Source organism: Prionailurus bengalensis, chromosome B4, assembly GCF_016509475.1.
Source record: "Prionailurus bengalensis isolate Pbe53 chromosome B4, Fcat_Pben_1.1_paternal_pri, whole genome shotgun sequence".
NCBI lineage: Eukaryota > Metazoa > Chordata > Mammalia > Carnivora > Felidae > Prionailurus > Prionailurus bengalensis.
Window position 1 is genome coordinate 25,609,199 of NC_057358.1, and position 21,514 is coordinate 25,630,712.

Sequence of the window (21,514 nt, forward strand, 5' to 3'; positions counted from 1 at the left end):
CAGCTAGCGATAGATAAATAGGCAGATTTGGAGTTAAAAATCCACAAGAATAAAGGACACAATTTACACATAATAATAGCACTATGTTCATTTTGTATCTATATACACAATGGCCTCTCATCGATGAAACAAAATTAAACTGTATATTTAAATAAGATTTTATTTTTGATGATGATTGAGAATGAACCAGTATCTGTAACATCCTTCTCCAGGAAAAGTAAAGACCTTTATTATGTGTTTACCTATTACTTTACACTATGTAACATGTTTTTGGAATCATCTGGTAGTTTAAATTCAGATTGTTACTGTGATTATACTGTCTGCTTTTATTTTAGTTTATGTCATTTCTTTATTTTAAAGAAATTCTTTTTTAAAAACTTTATAAAATTTGAAAGCCATATTATCAACACAAACTTATATTTAACTCAATTCCAGTGAGTTATTTGCTTATTATTGTTTCTATAACTAATGTTATTCTCCTTCTTAGAGTCTTTTGTTTTGCTGGAAGATAGTCTACAGTTTTTTATTTTTTCAGAGAAGGTTTATGGAGAATAAGCTTCCTGAGTCTTGACATTTCTAAAAGAAAAATGTCTTTATTCTGTTCTTACTCCACACTCACCTGAATGCTAGTTTTTATAGGATATAGAATTCCAGGATAAAAATACCTTCCTCTAAAGACAGTAGAGGATTTGTTCCATTTTCTTTTACAATTTATTGTGAACAACTTTGAGTCTAATACTGGTGTGATCCTTATTCTTATATAATTTTTTCCTTTCCTCTAATTTCTGGAAACACCGTATTAGAATTTGTGTCTAGGTATAGATAGTTCTCTTTGTATCTTCTGCTTGGCACTAAGTGCATCTTCTCAAACTGAAGACTAGAATCTTTCTTCAACTCCTCGATTTACAGATGCTTCCCTTTTTTTATGATGATTTTTTCTAGCCTTCCACTGCTCTCTTTCCTTTCATGTATTTTCTTGTGCTATTTTCTTCTTACTTTTACTTTACATTATTATTTAGTAGACTTAAACATGGAAGTAGACTTCCAAAAGCCTTTGTTAATCTATAAATGTATCTTTTTTTTAAATAACAGCCTTTTTAGGTATGGTATTTATTCCCCTTGGGTCATTCTGAGGATCTAAATTTTTTGCTCATTCTGAGGATATAAATTTTTAAAATTTCATGTTATAGTCTGTTCCTTACATTATCTCTGTTTCCTCTGAAGTTAACTCTGCTTTTTAGTACTGGTTTGTCTTAAGTACCATTAGTCTTCCTTAAATATTTGGTGATCCTTAGTTGTTCATATTTATAAGTGAAGGACTGGGCTGATTAGCTCAGGTAACTGATAAGGATATCCTTCAAAGATAGGTAGTGGTATTTCCTCAGTAGGTTCTTCCTTGCTCCTTAAACGGTATTTAAATTCTGCATTTAAAATTTTTCTTTGGACCTTATAGAATCGGAATTACATTGTGTATCTACTTCTGAAAGTTGGTTTTTTTTTGTGCAATATGTTTATGAGGTGTGCTGATATTGATGAATCCATTACTGAAATACATTCCTTTTCTACTGCTGCTCTGTATGATACAGTATGACCATAGTATCATCCTGTTGTCCATTTTCCTGTAGGTTGACACTTGAGGTGTTCTTATTTTTATGTCCTTGCTATAAAAAAAACAGTTCTATTGACCAGTTTGTAACAGGTCTCCTTCTATTATTAGTACACACCACAATTCACTTTTTACAAAAGATTATTGCTAGTCACAAATATTTAGGATGATATTCAGAGTCACGTTAGATTTATTACAGGAATAAAATCCTTTAGATAAAAATGTTCAACAGAGAAAAACATCTCTAGCAACCAGGAACTGAAAAGGCAATCTCCAAATCTATAGAAAAAAATTTAAGATAATAGAAATAGGCTGAAAAGGGATCTTTAAAGAAAATAATAAAATTTATAAATGAAGAGCTAAAAGACTTCAGAAACTTTCAGTCTTTTTTTTTTTTTTTGTCTTGTAAAAATTTTATTTTTGGGCTTTATATCCAGTATTTACTGACAGCTAAGAAAAGTGGAATTCATGAAATTATTTGACTTTTTCAAGGTAACAAAGAACTTAGTGATCTTTCACTGTCATATTTCAGGCTATATAAATAAGATAGAAGCAATTTTATGCTTCTTAAAGTAGCAGGTAAACACAGGCAATTTTCTTATCACCCAAGAGATAAGAACAGTCAACTTTTCTTCCCCTTGATTTTACCTGGGGTACCTTTTTCTTTTTCTTTGTTAACGTTTATTTATTTTTGAGAGAGAGACAGAGTGGGGGAGGAGCAGAGAGAGAGGGAGACACAGAATTTGAAGCAGCTCCAAGCTCTGAGTGGTCAGCACAGCGCCCGATGCGGGGCTCGAACCCACAAGCTGTGAGATCATGACCTGAGCTGAAGTCGGACACTTACCTGAGCCACCCAGTGCCCCTGGGGTACCTGTTTCAATTGCACCAGCCAGGCAGAAGTTGGTAAGCACTGCCACCTAAGCCTAGTTTGATTTGGCATTTAAAAACTAACCAGGAAAAGGCATTGCTCATATGCCACAAACATTCAGTACTTTTCTACCAGATAAGTTGGACCAAAATTAAGTTGAAAGTAACTAGTGACCTGTGATGACATTATTCAATACAGTATTAGATATTTTCGAATGGGCTGATTTGCAGTCTGTTCTTACCTTAGTGTTTTGGATGCAGGGACAGAGGGCCCATGCTGCACTGGCCTTCACTTCCGGGTGAGGATTCTTCAGGAGGGACCACAACAAACGAACTCCATCTAAGCGATCAATTATCCTATTTGTGAAGCCAAAAACAGAAGCATAAATTTTAATTAATATCTGAAAATGAAAACTTAAATGGCCTTTCTATCCACACAACTCTACTTTTCTCCTTTTAACATTTTGCTTAGATTTTTTTCCCCAAAAGTTTAACAATAGCAGGAATATAACATGCTGCTGAACTGTCAGTGTGGATTTCAGTTTTAAATTCATGACACAGAAAGCAAGCTCCGTGATAATTATGATTCACATAAACTCAAAATCAAGCCATGTAATTTTTTAATTAGCAGTACACAGACTGTTACCTAAATGTCAAAATACTGGTTTCTTTCATATAGTAACATCTATATACTTTCCAAAACAAATATTTATGCCTCAAAACTGTGAAGTTACCTTTTTTATTTGGTCTATGTTTAATTGACTTACCTTACCGTATGACATATTTTAAACTCCTCCAGTCCTAATCTAGCATTAGGAATTAAAATCATTACACCACAGTGCACCCTTTGTTAGGCACGGATAACACGTAACTTGTTTTCCATGTGGTTCCTTCCCAGCAAGACTAACATTGCAGACTGTGTTATAATTACTTAAACACACTGTAATCAAAATATCTTCATGACTAGCTGAAAAATGAATTATCATCAGAGTCATCTCTACACCATCTGTCTTCTGTTTATATATCAATCAGTCCAGGGAGCATAACCTTGCATTAAGGTCCATTGAGTACTCGCAGTTGAGAAGGTGGCCAAACAAAACTTAATATCCTCGACAAACATGGCTTTGTTCGGAAAGATACGTTAAACTCAACGCAGATGAAAAAAGATAAAAAAACATCAAAACTCCTTTGATTTTTAATCTCAAGTTTAGTTAAACACATGTAGTATTTAGCCCCAGACAGAATAAATACTACCAGCTTAGAATGCCATTCAAATTCTTTTTTGAAAGTTGACATAAAGACGACTACATTTCTTGATTATCTGAGATGAGTTTGCCAGGGGGAAAAATGTATCACTCCAAAGGGTCCAAGTATGAGATCAGTTTTGCATAACCTTATAAAATAATTGTTAATGCAAGTAGCTTATAGTAAGACATAAATTGCCTCCTTAGAGAATGACTTGTAGTAAGAAAAATGCACATTGAGAAAGTATTTTAACACAAAGTTTAACTTCAGCTTTCTAAACCTAAAGCTTTCTGTCAATAGCTGTCAGTTTTCTGCTGACGGAAAAAGTTTGATTTCTCAACTGATGGAAAATGTAAAGAGACTGAGCACTTCACAATGAAAGATTTACTTTACAAAGTTAAACAATCTTACTGCTTTACATATACCACTGAAAGCATAATTGTTGCTGATCCTTGGGTCTCTGTATTTATTCACATGCAATTTCTCAATGAACGATAGGTCTGTCCTGCCCTCTTGTAAATGTAGCAGTAAAACTTGCATTAGTAATATTTAACTGTACAGTGCTGGACATAACTTGACATACAGCACAAGTCATTTGCATGACACACCTTTCCAGGTTTTTTTTTAATGTTTATTTATTTTTGAGAGAGGGCTCATGGAGCAGGGGACGGGCAGAGAGGGAGGGAGACAGAGGGTCCGAAGCAGGCTCTGTACTGACAGTGACAGCAGAGAGCCTGATGTGCGGCTTGAACTCATTGTGAGATCATGACCTGAGTCGAAGTCGGACGCCCAACTGACTGAGCATCCCATGCATCCCCAGGTTTTCTTAAAGGAGGGATTCAGTGTGGGCCCCCCAGGCAAAATTTCACAATTAACTATTAAAATTCACTATTAATTGTAAAGCTAGATCTATTGTCCCCAACCATTACCTGAAGCCTTAGGCAACTCAGTGGCTGCTGTAGTTGTAAGGGCTGAGGATTGTGACCCCATTAACTGATGCCTTAAAAGACTCAGCACAGCACAGAATAATAACCTTAGATGAGGAAAACATGATTGAATCACATTTGTAAATATAGGAGCTAACAAAGTCAGGGGGTAGCAAACTTCAGGGTTTGACTTTGTCCTTTCCATTTTCCTTATTCTCTGTTTCAAGTTATTTACTGATGACTTTTACTTCACGATAACCCAAGTATCTGCCCCTTACGTCCCTGCTCCTCCTGCCAACACCCTAATTCTGGTCTTTACCACCTCACATCAGGATGGCTATTGTAGTTGCACCCTTGATTTGGGGGCTTCAATTTCTCTCAGGTCCATCCAGCCTATAAATTCCTCTGACATTAATCTTCCTAAGGGAGCTTCTGGAGCTTCTGTAATAGCTCCTGGAGAGCAGGGCCCCAGGGATATTCATTCTGTCCATCACACCACCTAGCATATTCAATAAATGTGTGTACTCCCAGGAGAAACTTTGCAATGGTTTCCTATTGCCCGTATGGTAGTAAAATCTTGATTCCTCACCAAAACCAATAAGATACCTAGGAATAAACCTAACTAAAGAGGTGAAAGGCCTATACTCTGAAAACTATAGAAGACTTATGAAAGAAACTGAAGAGGACACAGAAAAATGAACAAGCATTCCATGTTCATGGACTGGAAGAACATAGTCAAAATGTGCATACTACCCAAAGCAATCTACACATTTAATGCAATCCCTATCAAAATACCACCAGCATCTTTCACAGAGCTAGAACAAACAATCCTAAAATTTGTATAGAACCACAAAAGACCCTGAATTGCCAAAGCAGCCCTGAAAAAGAAAAACAAAACTGGAGGCATCAGGATTCCAGACTTCAAGCTATATTACAAAGCTATACTCATCAGACAGTATGGTACTGGAACAAAAACAGACACATAGATCAATAGAACAGAATAGAGAACCCAGAAATGGACCCACAACTATGTGGTCAACTAATCTTTTTTTAAAAATTTTTTTTTAACGTTTATTTATTTTTGAGACAGAGAGAGACAGAGCATGAATGGGGGAGGGTCAGAGAGAGAGGGAGACACAGAATCTGAAACAGGCTCCAGGCTCTGAGCGGTCAGCACAGAGCCCGACACGGGGCTCAAACTCACGGACCACGAGATCATGACCTGAGCTGAAGTCGGACGTTTAACCGACTGAGCCACCCAGGCGCCCCTGTGGTCAACTAATTTTGACAAAGCAGGAAAGAATATCCAATGCAAAAAAGACAGTCTCTTCAACAAATGGTGCTAGGAAAACTAGATGGAGACATGCAGAAGACTGAAACTGGACCACTCTTATATCATATACAAAAAAAAAATTCAAGGGGCGCCTGGGTGGCGCAGTCGGTTAAGCGTCCGACTTCAGCCAGGTCACGATCTTGCGGCTGTGAGTTCGAGCCCCGCGTCGGGCTCTGGGCTGATGGCTCAGAGCCTGGAGCCTGTTTCCGGTTCTGTGTCTCCCTCTCTCTCTGACCCTCCCCCGTTCATGCTCTGTCTCTCTCTGTCCCCAAAATAAATAAAAAACGTTGAAAAAAAATTTAAAAAAAAAAAAATTCAAAATGGATGAAAGACCTAAATGTGATACAGGAAACCATCAAAATCCTAGAGGAGAATGGAGGCAGCAACATCTCTGACCTTGGCCACAGTAATTCTTACTAGACATGTGACCAAAGGCAAGGGAAACAAAAGCAAACATGAACTATTGGGACCTCAAGATAAAAAGTTTCTGCACAGCAAAGTAAACAATCAACAAAAGTAAAAGGTAGCCTACCAAGGGAAAATATATTTGCAAGGTGACATATGTGATGAAGGGTTGGTATCCAAACTCTCTAAAGAACTGATCAAACTCAACACCCAAAAAGCAAATAGCCCAGTTAAGAAATAGGCTGAAGACATGAACAGACACTTTTGCAGATAAGATATCCAGATGGCCAAAAGACACAAGAAAAGATGCTCAACATCACTCATTATCAGGAAAAAAAACCAAATCAAAACCATGATGGGATACCACCTGTTAGGATGGCTAAAATTAACAACACAAGAAACAACATTTGTTGGCAAGGATGTGGAGAGAGGGGAATCCTCTTGCACTGCTGGTGGGAATGCAAACTGGTACAGCCACTCTGGAGAAGAGTATGGAGGTTCCTCAAGAAACTAAAAATAGAACTGCCCTATGATCCAGAAATTGCACTACTAGGTATTTAACCAAAGAATACAGAAATATAGATTTGAAGGGGTACATGCACCCCAATGTTTATAGCAGCGTTATCTACAATAGCCAAACTATGTAGAGAGCCCAAATGTTCATCAATTGATGAAAGGATAAAGAAGATGTACCCCCCCACACACTGGAATATTATTCAACCATCAAAAAGAATATCTTACTATTTGTAATGACGTGGACGGAGCTAAAATGTATTATGCTAAGCGAAGTAAGTAAATCAGAGAAAGACAAATACCCTATGATTTCACTAATATTTGGAATTTAAGAAATAAAACAGATGAACGTATGGGGGGAAGGGGAGAGGAGAGAGGGAAACAAACCACAAGAAACTCTTAATGATAGAGAAAAAACAGGGTTGGTGAGGGGAGGTGGGTGGCAGATGGGCTAAATGGGTGATGGGTACTAAGGAGGGCACTTGTTGTGATGAGCACTGAGTGTTTACATAAGTAATGAATCACTGAATTCTATACCTGAAACCAGTATTGCACTGTATGTTAACTAAATAAAATTTAAATTAAAAAAAACCCTGACTCCTGAACTCAGTCTTTAACATTTCCAATGAGCTGATTTATTCCTCCCAATTCCCTATATTCAGGCATTTGCTCATAAACTCTTGGGCCATCTACTAAACACTAAGTGCTCAGCATACAGAAATAACAGATACAGTTAATTCTCAATACATGGGGTATTTATGTTCTATAAAGTCACTAAAAACGGGAGATTAGTAAATACTGAACCACTGGTCTTGGGGGAAACACAAAATTTTCTTCCTGACAGCGTTTGGTCAGAACATATTTATCAACAGATCAATCTATAACCATGTTTTATGTGTGTGTCTATGTAAAGCACCTTATTTAATATATACTGTTGATTCATTAACACTGGACCCACCTATGGCCAGCAGCACTGCAGTTCATCCTGAGCAATTCCTACCTAACACATATTTTGTCTGTAAGGCACATCACAACCTTCTTGCACTTGGGAACATCAGACTGGATAGCTCTTCAGCACTCTGCTTAGGGGCCATTTGAAACAGCAAAATAACCGACTCAAAACACAGAAGTGTGAAAATGTGGCACTATAAAGGCTGTAAAAAAGGACACTTGTTTATAGTATGAAAGCTGAAACAAGAAGGCAGAGCCTGGCTTTGTTCAGCATCAGCTGGACAGCTGCATGAGGTGACTCAGATTTTTCCCTGCTCTGCACATGCGAAAGGGCTGTTAAGTATTGCTCTGGGCGTTACAAATAAATTTCAGCAGGGATATGAACTCACAAATACAGCATCTGCAAATTTTGAGGATTGTAACTGTCCTTCAGGAAAGTACGGTCTAATGAGAGAGATAAAGAAACCATTATAATCAATTATAATAAATGCTACAATACATGTGTGCATGGGGTTCCATATGAACACAAAGGGGAGACAATAGTTTACTCACAGGCTACAGAAATGTTCTCAGCTATAAGCCTTTCCCTATGCCATCCCCATCTTTTGCTGTAATAACCCATCTTCTAAGGTCTATAACAAAACCTCTCCCACAAATGCTCTGGCTTCTCCCTCCTTAAGCCTCTTTTGAGTTTTGCTCTCCCCCTTTCTGGTATTCATGACACAGTGCTTTGCCTTGTAGTGATGTGTCTATACTTCCCTCCCCATTATTATAATTATTGTGTAATTTCCTTGACAGCAGGAATCATGCACTATGCTTCAGGCATACTTACCACAGCCAGTGAAATATTGGTCAAACGGACCTGAAACAAGACAGTCTATGTGCAACGAATCAAAAATCTCTCCCAACACAAATACATTCATTTTTAACCTCATTCTTGCAAAGTACCTGTCCAAGTTCTAAATCTAACCTCCAGAGTAAGTTTTCATTTGAAATTGACTTCAGTTGAAAGTACATTTTCATAGAATTTCTTTATAACTTTATTGTTTTTTTGCATATACAATGGTGGTCTTATAGGTAGCATTAATTTACACCACTGTCCATTGCGATGGGTCTATATCCTTTTGTATAGTTTTTAAATCTCATTAGCATCTTGCTCTGATTCATTTCTAGTAGTATGTAAACTCTTCCCATTTTTGTTATCAATTGAATTTTACATTAATTCTTTGACATTATAAACACAAAACTGACTTGTGTTTTCAAAATCTTCAACTTCACGGGGTGCCTGGCTGGCTCAGTTGGGAGAGCACCCAGCTCTTGATCTCAGGGTCTTGAGTTCAAGCCTCATGTTGGGTATAGAGCTCACTTAATTAAATAAATAACTATCTGTAAAAAAAAAAATAATGATTTAAAAAAAACCCAAAATCTTCAACTTCATCATAGAAGTCAAACTGTGTGGCTGGAAGAAAAACAGTTCTAGAAAGATGAAAGATGAATACATATTCATATTCTGGCTATTAAATCCAAACAAGCCAAAAATGATGTAGCTGCTTGTTACGTTTCTTAATTTTGCTGTTGTTGTTGTTGTTATCATAACATTTGCTAAGACTGTTAAGAAGTCTGGCTGGCTTGCCCGCCCATTGAGGACACATATATGAACAAAAGTGAAGAGTCTGTGCCCACATGGTAGGCAATGCCAAGGTTGTAGAGTTTCTTTCTGACAATGCCAATGAAACTAGTTTGAAACCATAATTTTTCATGATTTCTAAAAATTTCACAATTTTCACTGAAAATTACACTGATAAATACTAATACATGACAACGACTTCTGCTAAATGTGGTTAGCCTAAGGAGAACACGATATTCTTATACCACATGAAAGGATGCAACTGAAATCCATAGGTTTTGAAACCAACTTGGCAATAATAAAAATGGAAACATGAAAGGGATGACAGAATTAAATAACCCTGTGAAAAGCTGTAATTAGAAAAGAACTGTACTCTTTTCTACAGATTCTCAGGGTTTTTATATCTCTATTATTTGAAAAATTCTATGTGAGATCAAATTTGAAGAAAAGTAGTGAATGTGACAGCCTCAGGAAAGGGTATGTCCCAGAATTTCTTGGCCCTGGTAATACAGGATGATAGTCTACCCTTTTATAGTTGTGTAAACAATATGATCAGAAAAGTTTTAGAAACATCTTCTTAGAAAAAAAATAATTCTTACGGTAAATATCAAGAGAGTGCCTGCAGGTGCCTGGCAATTTTTGAGGCATGGGGGAATTTTCCACCTTGAAAGCCAACAAATCCCTGCTCTATGGAGCTAATATTCTTTTGGGAAAACACATACAATAGAAAAGAAATAATCTGCATATTGTGTGAAATGTTGAAAAGTGACTGGAGAAAAATGAAACAGACAGGTGTGGTGGGATGGAAGTGGAGGGTGCAAGGAGAGTGTCCATGTGATAGTGACATGTGGCAGCAACCCTGCGGTGGTGAGGGAAGCTGGGATGGGGCTATGGGAAGGGTATTCTGGTACCTGGTGCAGTCCCTGGCTTGGAGAACTAGTCATTTTCAGTAAACATTAAATGAATGTTACTCAGTCATCATTACATTAATCAGATATTAGTGTTGGATCCTAGAGAACATCTACTTCAACACTTGTACTACACAATGAGAAAACAGAAGTAGAGTGCCTAACCAACTCAGTAAATGTTGGTTGTATAAGCAAATAAGACATAATTTATCTTTTCTTTCTTCTCTGTAAAAAAATGCACATGATCTAGATGACTTCATTAAAAACAGCTGAGGAGGGGCTCCTGGGTGGCTGAGTCGGTTAAGCGTCTGACTTCGGCTCAGGTCATGATCTCACGGTCTATGAGTTTGAGCCCTGCGTCGGGCTCTGTGCTGACTGCTCAGAGCCTGGAGCCTGTTTTGGATTCTGTGTCTCCCTCTCTCTGACCCTCCCCCGTTCATGCTTTGTCTCTCTCTGTCTCAAAAATAAATAAACGTTAAAAAAAATTTAAAAACAGCTGAGGTATGGTTTGCTCAAAACAGCAAAATGGACCAACGCAAATGTTAGTATTTATGGTCACCACAATGACAAGACACCTATTCCCCTCACTACCCCTTCTGTTTTATAATCCACCTTTTAAACTCAGTATATGTAATGGAACCTCTAAGTCAATGAATATGGATTTATATTAATCATTTTTAATGACTAGATAGTATTGCTGTATTGATGCACCGTAATATATTTAACTGTCCTTTACTAATTGAAGTTAGGTTCTTTCTGGTTTTGCATAATAATGGAATAGAAGTAACATTGCAAACGCCATCCCTGCATCCTTTTGCAATGCACTGTTTATCAGCTAAGGACAAAAATACTGAGAAATGGAACTGCTCAGTAAAGATTCTGTATATTTTAATTTTTTTAATTTTTTTAACGTTTATTCATTTTTGAGACAGAGAGACAGAGCATGAATGGGGGAAGGTCAGAGAGAGAGAGGGAGACACAGAATCAGAAACAGGCTCCAGGCTCTGAGCTGTCAGCACAGAGCCTGACGCGGGGCTCGAACTCACGGACCGCGAGATCATGACCTGAGCCGAAGTCGGACGCCCAACCGACTAAGCCACCCAGGTGCCCCTATATATTTTAATTCTTAATACATAAAAGACTGTTCTCCATAAAAGTTATGTCAATTTGATTCCACATCTACCGATCATAAGAATACCAGTCACCAGCATTAGCTACTATCTTGATTTTGCCATTAACTGCAAAATATCAAACATACTTAGAGTTTTAATGGTAAAATAAATACCAATAACACAACTTTCAAAACCTAACATGTTTGTGTCATCTATCAATATAAATGTGTGTTCATTTTTATAAACCATTTGCAAACAAGAGATATCACATCAAATCACAACTAAAATTTTCAAATTTTCATCTTTTAAAACAAAGTGCAATCTTTTACACTATCATTGTACCACTGTTGCATTTGAGAAAGTTAAAATTAGTTCCCTAATATAACCAAATATCCAGTTCAGATTCAAATATTTCTAAATGCTCTGAAAACCTCCTTTAGAGCTTTATAAACAAAACCTAGTTTCAAACAAGGATCATGCACTGTATTTCTGATATGTCTAAAAGTCTCTTTTATTCTAGAACACCTTTATGGCACTGACTCTTTAAAGAGATCAAGTCTCACAATGTGTTTGTCTTCCTCAAGGTGTCATTAAATTTCTCCTCTCTTCTCTGTGTTTTCTACGAACAGGAAACTAGAACTAAAATCTGAGTTTGATTCAAATTACATATTTTTGGCAGAATACATCATGGGTGATACCATGTACCTCACACTGCACAACACACTGAGAGGCTCATAATGCCAAGTGTTCCACTCTTAGTGATGCCAAGTTTGGTGGTTTAACTACACTTATAACCACCATATATCTTCATTATAAAGACGTATGTTTCCATTTTCATTAAGTAACAATCTGTGTGGTGACACTTTGTCACTCTGAGAAGGTCCTGTCCCAAGAACATTTTCACTACCTTAAAGTTTCAGCATCCATTAATTATCCTTGCCAAAAAGAATTATTTTATTGGGAGTTACAGTGATTTTTTAAAATTCTGTCTACTCTATTTATTAACTGACATTCTTTTACAAAGAAGAGCTTCCTCTCATCAACCGGGGACTTAGTTACCCTATAGAAAGGCAGAACAAATGTTTAATCCTTTCCCTTTAATTACTAATTTGTTGAATAAGGAGTTACTGTAATGGTAATTTCCAGTGGAAGCAAAGGAGATTTTTCTTCTCTCTCTCTCTCTTTGCACTCTTCCTCAGGATTTAAAATCCTATGTAATTAAATCTATCAAATATTTCTTTTATGATTTTGACCTTTAACTTATGCTTAGAATAGCCATCCATACTACAAGATAATAAAACTGAATGTTTCTTCTGTTCTCTTATAACTTACTTTGTTTATACTTAAATCTGTTAATCATCTGAATTTTCTATAAGAAGGAAGTAGGGATCCAGTGTTTTTTTTTATGGTCACTCTATGATAATAACCTAAATTAATTAAAAATGAAAAATAATTAAAAAGGTTTTAAGTATAGTAGTTCAGTCTCCAAAGCAAGGGAAACAAAAGCAAAAATGAACTATTGGGACTACATTAAACCAAAAAACTTTCATACAGCAAAGGAAACCAACAACACAAAAAGACAACCTACTAAATGAAAGTACATCTGATAAAGGGTTAATATCCAAAATATTCAAAGAAATACAACTCAATACCCAACAAAGCCCCACAAATAATCTGATTAAAAATAGGTACAGTACCTGAATAGGCATTTTTCCAAAGAAGACATTCAGATGGGCCAAGAGACACAAGTAAAGATACTCAACATCATTAATCATCAGGGGAAAATGCCAGTCAAAACCACAATGATCCATCACCTCATATCAGTCATAATACCTTAAATTTTGATATGTAGTTATATTGATATATAGTGATATAGATATAAATATATATTTAGTGTATCTATTGTATTCCGTTAATCTCTCCATACCTGCACAATTACTTGTTTGTTTTTAATAGTATGGGTGTGAGCGCTAGTGACTGAACAATAACCTACCAAATGCACATCCTTTAATTGCATAAAATAATTTGTCATTTCCTAATTAAGAGTCATTTATATAATTTGACTAAGATTATGTACTTTTCAAAAATGTTTATAATTGGGTTCAGAAGAAAGAAAATTCTGCAGCCAGAGACACAAAACTATTAAAAAACAAAACAAAAAAACAAACAGAAATGCTAGACTTGAAAACTGCAGCATAAGAATGAAGTATTTATTAGTTGGGCTTAATAGCAAACTGGAAATAGCAGAGAAATGAATCTGTGAACTTAAATAAAATAAAAGGAGAAATGAGAAAAAATGAAAATGAAGGAGAAAATATGAAAAAAAAAACAGAGTCCAATGTCTGTGGAGTATTATTACATGAAATATGTGTGCAATTGGAGTTTCAGGAAAAGGAGAGAGAATAAGACCAAGAATACTTGTGAAGACAATGACTGAGGTCTTTCTAAAATCTATGGAAGACATTAATCCACAGCTCTGAGAAGCTCAGTGAAACCTAAACAGAATAAATACAAAGAAAACCACCCTGAAGCATATTGTAATCAAACAGCTGAAATCCAAAGATAAGGAGACGATTTTAAAACCAGCTACAGAAAAAAGATACATCAGGTATAGGGAAATATAATAAAAACAAAAGCTGACCTTTCACAGGAAACAATAAAAGCAAAAAGACAAGAGAATGGCATTTATAATGTACTAGAAGAAAAACAGCTATTTTTCCAAACCAAGTAAAACTATCCTTCAAAAGGAATGGTAAAGCCCCTTCCCTCTGCCTCCTGAGTAACTCAGCCCCAAAATCATTATGTGGGGCAGAACCATGTAGGCACCCTCGGTAGAAGGTAAAAGTGCTTTAGTGGCCCCGCATGGGGTGTTAGAGCCCAAGAAGATGAAGAGGGAATCTCTAAGTGTAGTGTAAATCAGGCATGGGGTATCCAGTCCTAACGTGATCAGAACATTCTCTAGGGGTACAACTCAATGTGGGAAGACAGACTCTAGCAGAAGGATAGCACCCCTGAGAATCAGCCTGTTGTGTAATGATAAATAACCCTGAACAGGGTGAGGAGGGTAACAACACAGTAGAGCAGCCTGCCATGGGAAATCAGAGACTGACAGAGGGTGAGCAGTGAAGACATACAAGAGGAAGGTGGCCCAGCATGGGGGACCAGAGCCTGAATAGCATAAAGAGAGCACACAGGAGCCTGGGCAGTTCAGAGGTTGAATCAGAACTAAAGCAGGGTGAGCACGGCATCTGCAAAGGGGACGTGATAGGGGTGAACATGGTTATATACGGGGAGCTGGGTCTAATAAGTACAGATGTGAATCAGTTTCTTACTACTAATGGAGGAAACTACAAAGATATAGGGAAAACTAGAAATAAATCTACAACTGTGGTGGACTGTTTTAACACCCCTTTCTCAGGAGCTGATAGTATAGGAAAAAATGTATAAAGATATAGGAGACTGAAAAACACACAACCAATCTGACCTCATCATCTTAAACACACGACACACAACAACTACAGAATACACATTTTTCCCCTGCTCAAATAAAATATTTACAAAAACGGACCACATGTCCAGGTTTATAAAGCTGAATATGAAAAAGTTAAAATCTCAGAGAATATAGTCTCTGACAGTTTTAAACTAGAAATCAATACCAAATTAATAGAAATTAAGCAACACTTGTAAATAACCCCTGGGCCAAAGAGAGAAATCACAAAGAAATTAATGAAATATTGTGAGCTGAATAAAAAGAAAACAGAATATTTATGAGATGAGCTGAAATAGTAGTTAGAGGAAAATATATAGCTTTAAATACTCATATTGGCAAAAGAATTGACCTATAATATCACAACGTTTACTTCAAGGGAACAGAAAAAGCAGCAAAAACTTAAACCTGAGATAAGAAAATAAATAAAAAAAATAAAAAGATGAATAATACTGATAAACCACTAGAGCAAGGGTTGATAACTTTTTATATAAAGAGACAGTGGATATTTTAGGCTTTGTAGGCAACATATGATCTCTGTTTCATATTCTTTGTTTTGTTTTTGCTTTGTAAATATTTAAAAATGTAAAAACCACTTTTAGTTCACATGTTATTAAAAGATGGACCATGAGCTGCTTCAGACTGATCAAAAAAGAGACACATGGAGAGAGAGAACACAAATTAGTATCATTACAGAAACTACAAGTGATAAAATGATAAAAATAATACAAGGACATTTATAAATAACTTTGTGCCAATTAACTAAACTTAAATGAAAACAAATATATTCATTGAGAAACACAAATTACCAAAACTGACCCAAGAAGACATGGAAAACCTAAATAGTACCATATTTATTAAAGACGTATAATTTATCTTTAATACTCAAAACAAATAAATCACCATCAACAAAAATCCTTTCCCCAAAGAACTCCAAGTCCAGATGGTTTTGCTGGTGACCTCTACCAAACATTTAAGATAGAAATAATCCTACACAAACTCTATTAGAAAATAGAGATGAAAGATGATCTTCCAACTTGTTTTATAAGGCTACCATAACACATAAACTAAAACTTGACAAAAATATTATAAGAAGATTATAAATCAATATACCTCATCAGCATAAACATAGAATACAAAACACGAGCCAATAAAATCCAAGAATACACGAAAAGGGCAATACAACATGATCAGAGTGATTTTATCCAAATAATGGAAGGTTGACTCAACCTTCCAAAAGCAATTAATGCAACTCACCTTGTTATTAGAATAAAGAAAATTTATCTGATAATCTCAAAAGCTGCAGAAGCAGCATTGACAAAATTCAAAACCTGTTTATGATAAAAAAAAAACCCTCAAAACAAACTAGGAATAAATGGAACTTTCTCAATCTGATAAAGGGCATCTATAAAAACCCTACAATTAATAGCACACATAATGGTAAGAAATTGAATGTTTTCCCCCCAAGATCAGGAAAGCACACAGACGTCTGCACTCACTTCACTATAACAGAGGTCCTGGCCTGTGCAACAAAGAAAAAGAAATAAAAGGCTTAAAGACTGGTGGGAAAGAGTAAACTGTCATTATTTGCAGATAACATAATTCTATATGTAAAAAAAAAAACTACAAAATCTATAAAAAATTATTAGAAAGAATAAATGAAGTTAGCAAGGTTGTAAGAATGCCCAAAGATATATTTGAATATATACAAGTATATTAAATAACCACATATATTCACTGCTTATAACAAATAGCTGGAAAATGAATTAAAAACGATTACTAATCACAATAGCATAGATACCTAGAAAAACTATAATGAAAATTATCTAAGACTTCTATGTTGAGAGCTACAAAATATTGCTGAGAGAAATTCAAGAAGACCTACATAAATGGAGACATATACCATATTAGTGGACTGGCAATCTCAATATTGTTAACATTTTCATTCTCTATAAATTGATCTATATAGATTCCTAACATTTATTAAGTGATAAAATAACTTATACTTTTTGTACAAAAAAAGTCAGATAAAACAAACACATATTATATGCTTCCATTTGTTTCCAAATAGAGACAGCACTAAACTATACTCTATAGGGAGGCATCTTCAACAATAAAATTATGAAAACAAACAAGACATTAATTACCATAAAAGGCAAGAGAAGGGGGAGCGTCTGGGTGGCTCAGTTGGTTAAGCGTCCAACTCTTGGTTTTGTCTTAGGTCATGATCTCATGGTTTGTGCAATAGAACCCCAAGTAGGGTTCCAAACTGACATCCTGGAGCCTGCTTGGGATTTCTCTCTCTCTTCTCTCTGCCCCCCCCACCTCAAAATAAATAAACTTAAAAAAAAAAGGCAAGAGAAGGGCACTCTCCAGAGTGAAGACAGGTTGCAGTGGGTACCATATGGTAAGGAGGAACAGTCAGGGACTTTTTAGGGTCATGACAATAATGTACTTCTTGGCTTGTGTTGCAGTTATAGGAGTCTTCCCTATTTAATAATTTACTAATATGTACCTTTGCCTCATGTACTTTCCTTTACACACATTATATCTCATGAAATAAATGTTTAAAAATGCACTTTAATTTCCATACACATACATATTCTCTCTCTCCCACAGGAAATGGTACTGAACAACTCATTTAATTCAGCTATTAAGCTAAGCACACATCACAACTGGCTGGATGAAATACATAACGTGGATAACTAAGATCTGCATCATCTTCAAATTAAAAGTCCCCAGAGCTTGTTTTAAAATGAGAAAATGAAGATTCAGAGATTAACTGATTCACATTGTTACTTTGCATTTGTCATTTTGGTATCTCAAGTAAATCCATATGCTTTTAAAAGTAGGCAGGTGAGAAACAACAGAAAAAATGTGAAAGGAAGGACAAATATTCTTACTGATACAAATATATAAAACATCGTCTATTTCATGTCTTGCAGAAACCCTAAAAGGTCACAAACACTGGTCCTGTGGTAAAAGAAATATTTGGGCAGCCACAAAGAGATTAAATCTCTTCTGCATACAAACAAGCATAGCTTTACTTTTTCCCCCCTCTTTTAAAAAGGACAAATAAACCCAATGTGAAAATAAAGAAAGAACTATGTAAATGCAACATAATTATGTTTAAACCACAGAAGACAGGAAATTTAGAGTTACAGATTCCATGGTAAGTTTTAATTCTATCCTTGTGTACATGTTTTATAAAAGAGTCTTTCATTACATGATCACATAACACTGTACCATGTAACAATCAGTTCAGCAAATGTTTATTTTACAATGTGTGGAAGGAAAATATTTTATAGGACAAATTGTAGGAAATTAGTACACTATTTAGGTAGATTGTTATGTAAAATTTCTGAAAATCCTGGGCATTTATAGAATATTAGCAGAAACACTTTTTTTCTTGATTATCTTCTAAAGAACATGAAATTTAACTCTTTCATAGGCAGGCATTTATATTTGAAAGCTGATCTTTAGATTTTAAGGTTATTTTGAAGTAATGAAAAACTTAGGACATTAGGATTTTAACATGTTTTGGCTCATGTACGCCAGGCATTTAATTTTTTTTTAATGTTTATTTATTTTTGAGAGAGAGAGAGACAGAGCCTGAGTGGGGGAGAGGCAGAGACAGAGGGAGACACAGAATCCAAGCAGGCTCCAGGCTCTGAGCTGTCAGCACAGAGCCCAACGCAAGGCTCAAATTCACAAACTGTGAGATCATGACCTGAGCCAAAGTTTGATGCTTAACTGACTGAGCCACCCAGGTGCCCCACACCAGGCATTGTATATAAAAGAACAGTAGAGACTGAAGTAAATCATGAAGACCCAGGAGTTCATAATAAATCCCCAAAATAGCCCTTACTGTTACTACTGGAGTTTGCTAGGGTTCCTAATAATTCATATATCTGAAATTTGACTTTTTTCAAAAGGAAGGAAAATCATCTATCCTATTTTTCCTGTTATAACTATATTTCAGTTTAACCAAACAGTTAGCAATCAACTCTGATATAAACCTAATAAAAGATGTTAGATTATAAAGACCAAAAACAGAAACAACAACAAAAAAAACAAAAACAAAAAAACAAAAAAAAACCCCTTAGGGTGTTCAGAAAAAAAGATCATATAACTTACAAAGACAAAAGAATTAGACTAGCATAAGACTTCAAAAAATCAAAGGTATGAAGTAAAAAAATGGAGCATTTATTATTACTTCCATGAAAAGTGTGAGAGCAAAGATTTTATAGCTAGCAAGTCTGTTCTCTGAGTATTTACAGGAAAATAACTTCACTGGATATCTACATGTGCTTCTACACAGCAAATGAAACAATTAAGAGACAATGTATGGAATAGGAGAAAAGATTTGCAAACCATAAATCTGATAAGGAGTTAAAATTCAAAATATATAAGGAGTTCATATAACTCAGTAGCCACCCCCCCCAAATAACAACCAACAACAAACAACTTGATTAAAAATAGGCAAAGTATGGGTGCCTGGGTAGCTCAGTTGGTTAAGTGTCTGACTTTGGATCAGGTCATGGGATTCGAGCCCAATATCGGGCTCTGTGCTGACAGCTCAGAGCCTGGATCCTGCTATAGATATTCATTCATTCATTCATTCTCTCTCTCTCTCTCTCTCTCTCTCTCTCTCTCTCTCTCTCTCTCAAAAATAAACAAACATTAAAAATAATTTTTAAAGAAGGGCAAAGGAGGGGCGCCTGGGTGGCTCAGTTGGTTAAGCGTCCAACTTCAGCTCAGGTCATGATCTCGCAGTCCGTGAGTTCGAGCCCTGTGTCGGGCTCTGTGCTGACCGCTCAGAGCCTGGAGCCTGTTTCAGATTCTGTGTCTCCCTCTCTCTCTGACCCTCCCCCGTTCATGCTCTGTCTCAAAAATAAATAAACGTTAAAAAAAAATTTTTTTTAAAAAGGGCAAAGGAACTTCTCTTCTTCAGAGAAGACCTACAAATGGACAACAGGTATATGAAAACATGTTCAACATTACTATCAGGGAAATGCAAATCAAAGCCACAATAAACTATTGCCTCACTCCTTATAGAATGGTTAGTCCCCAAAAGACAATAGATAAAAAATGCTGGCGAGGATGTGGAGAAAAGGGAACCCTTGCACAATGTTGTTAGGAATGTAAATTGGTACAGTAATTATGGAAAACACGATAAATATTCCTCAAAAAATGAAAAATAGAACCAGCATATGATCTAGCAATCCCACTTCTGGGTATATATGCAAAGGAAATGAATTCAGTATCTCAAAGAGATACCTGTACTCTGCTGTGCATTGCAGTATTCACAATAGCCAAGATATGGAAACAAACTTAGTGTCCACTGACAGATGAATGGAAGGAAATTGTGAGTATATATATATATATATATATATATATATGCGCGCACACACACACACACACACACACACACACACACACACTGGAATATTATTTGGCCTTAAACAGAAAGAAATGATGGTATTTGTGATGATGTGGATGAATTTGGAAGACATTATGCTAAGTGAAATAAGCCTGACATAGACAGATATTGCATGATATCACTTATATGTGGAATCTAAAAAAGATGAACTTAGATGTCCATCAATAGATGAATGGATAAAGAAGATGTGGCATATATGTACAATGGAATATTATACAGCCATAAAAAGAATGAAATCTTACCATCTGCAACAACATGAATGGAACTAGAGAGTATAATGCTAAGTGAAACAGGTCAGATGGAGAAAGACAAATACCATATGATTTCATTCATATGTAGAATTTAGAAAAAAAGTGAACAAAGGAAAAAAAAGAGACAGAAAAACCAAGACATGGACTATTAACTATAGAGGATAAACAGACGATTATCAGAAGGGAGGTGGATGGGGGGTATGAAACAGGTGATGGGGATTAAGGAGTTCACTTGTTGAGATGAGCACTCAGTAATGCATAGAATTGTTGAATCACTATACTGTATACCTGAAACTAATATCTGTAACTACATTGGAATTAAAATAAAAAACTTTTTAAAAAGTTGAGGGGTACCCGGGTGGCTCAGTGGGTTAAGCGTCCAACTCTTGGTTTTGGTTCTGGTCATGATCTCACTGTTCTTGTGAATTCAAGCGCCACGTGGGGCTTTGTGCTGACAGTGCAGAACATGCTTGGGATTCACTCTCTCCCTCTCTCTCTGCCCCTCCCCACTTATGCTCTCTCAAAATAAATATTTTTTTTTAAAAAGTTGAACTTAGAGAAACATAGTAGCATGGTAGTTGCCAGGGGCTGCATGGAGAAAATAGGGTGATATTGATAAAATGTACAATATTTCAATTATAAAGTGAATAGTCCTGGAGATCTACTGTACAGCATGGTAACTATATTAATAATAACCTATACTTGAAATTTGCTAAGAGAGTGTATCTTGTGTTCTCACCACACAACCAAAAAACTAGTAATTGTGTGTGGTAATACACTAGCTTGATAGTGGTAATTATTACACAAGGTATATTATATGCAAACACCATGTTGTCCCCC

The 21,514-nt window shown here is 35.9% G+C and overlaps 1 protein-coding gene across 3 annotated transcripts in view; it reads right to left on the reverse strand.

The window, feature by feature from the left end:
• Nucleotides 1–21,514, reverse strand: part of ODAD2 (outer dynein arm docking complex subunit 2) — a 178,349-nt gene that overhangs the window by 79,012 nt on the left and 77,823 nt on the right. For all 3 annotated transcript variants that reach the window (XM_043564861.1, XM_043564862.1, XM_043564863.1), the window contains one exon: nt 2,716–2,830. In XM_043564861.1, coding sequence (XP_043420796.1) covers nt 2,716–2,830 — 115 coding nt within the window. The remainder of the gene's footprint in view (nt 1–2,715; nt 2,831–21,514) is intronic.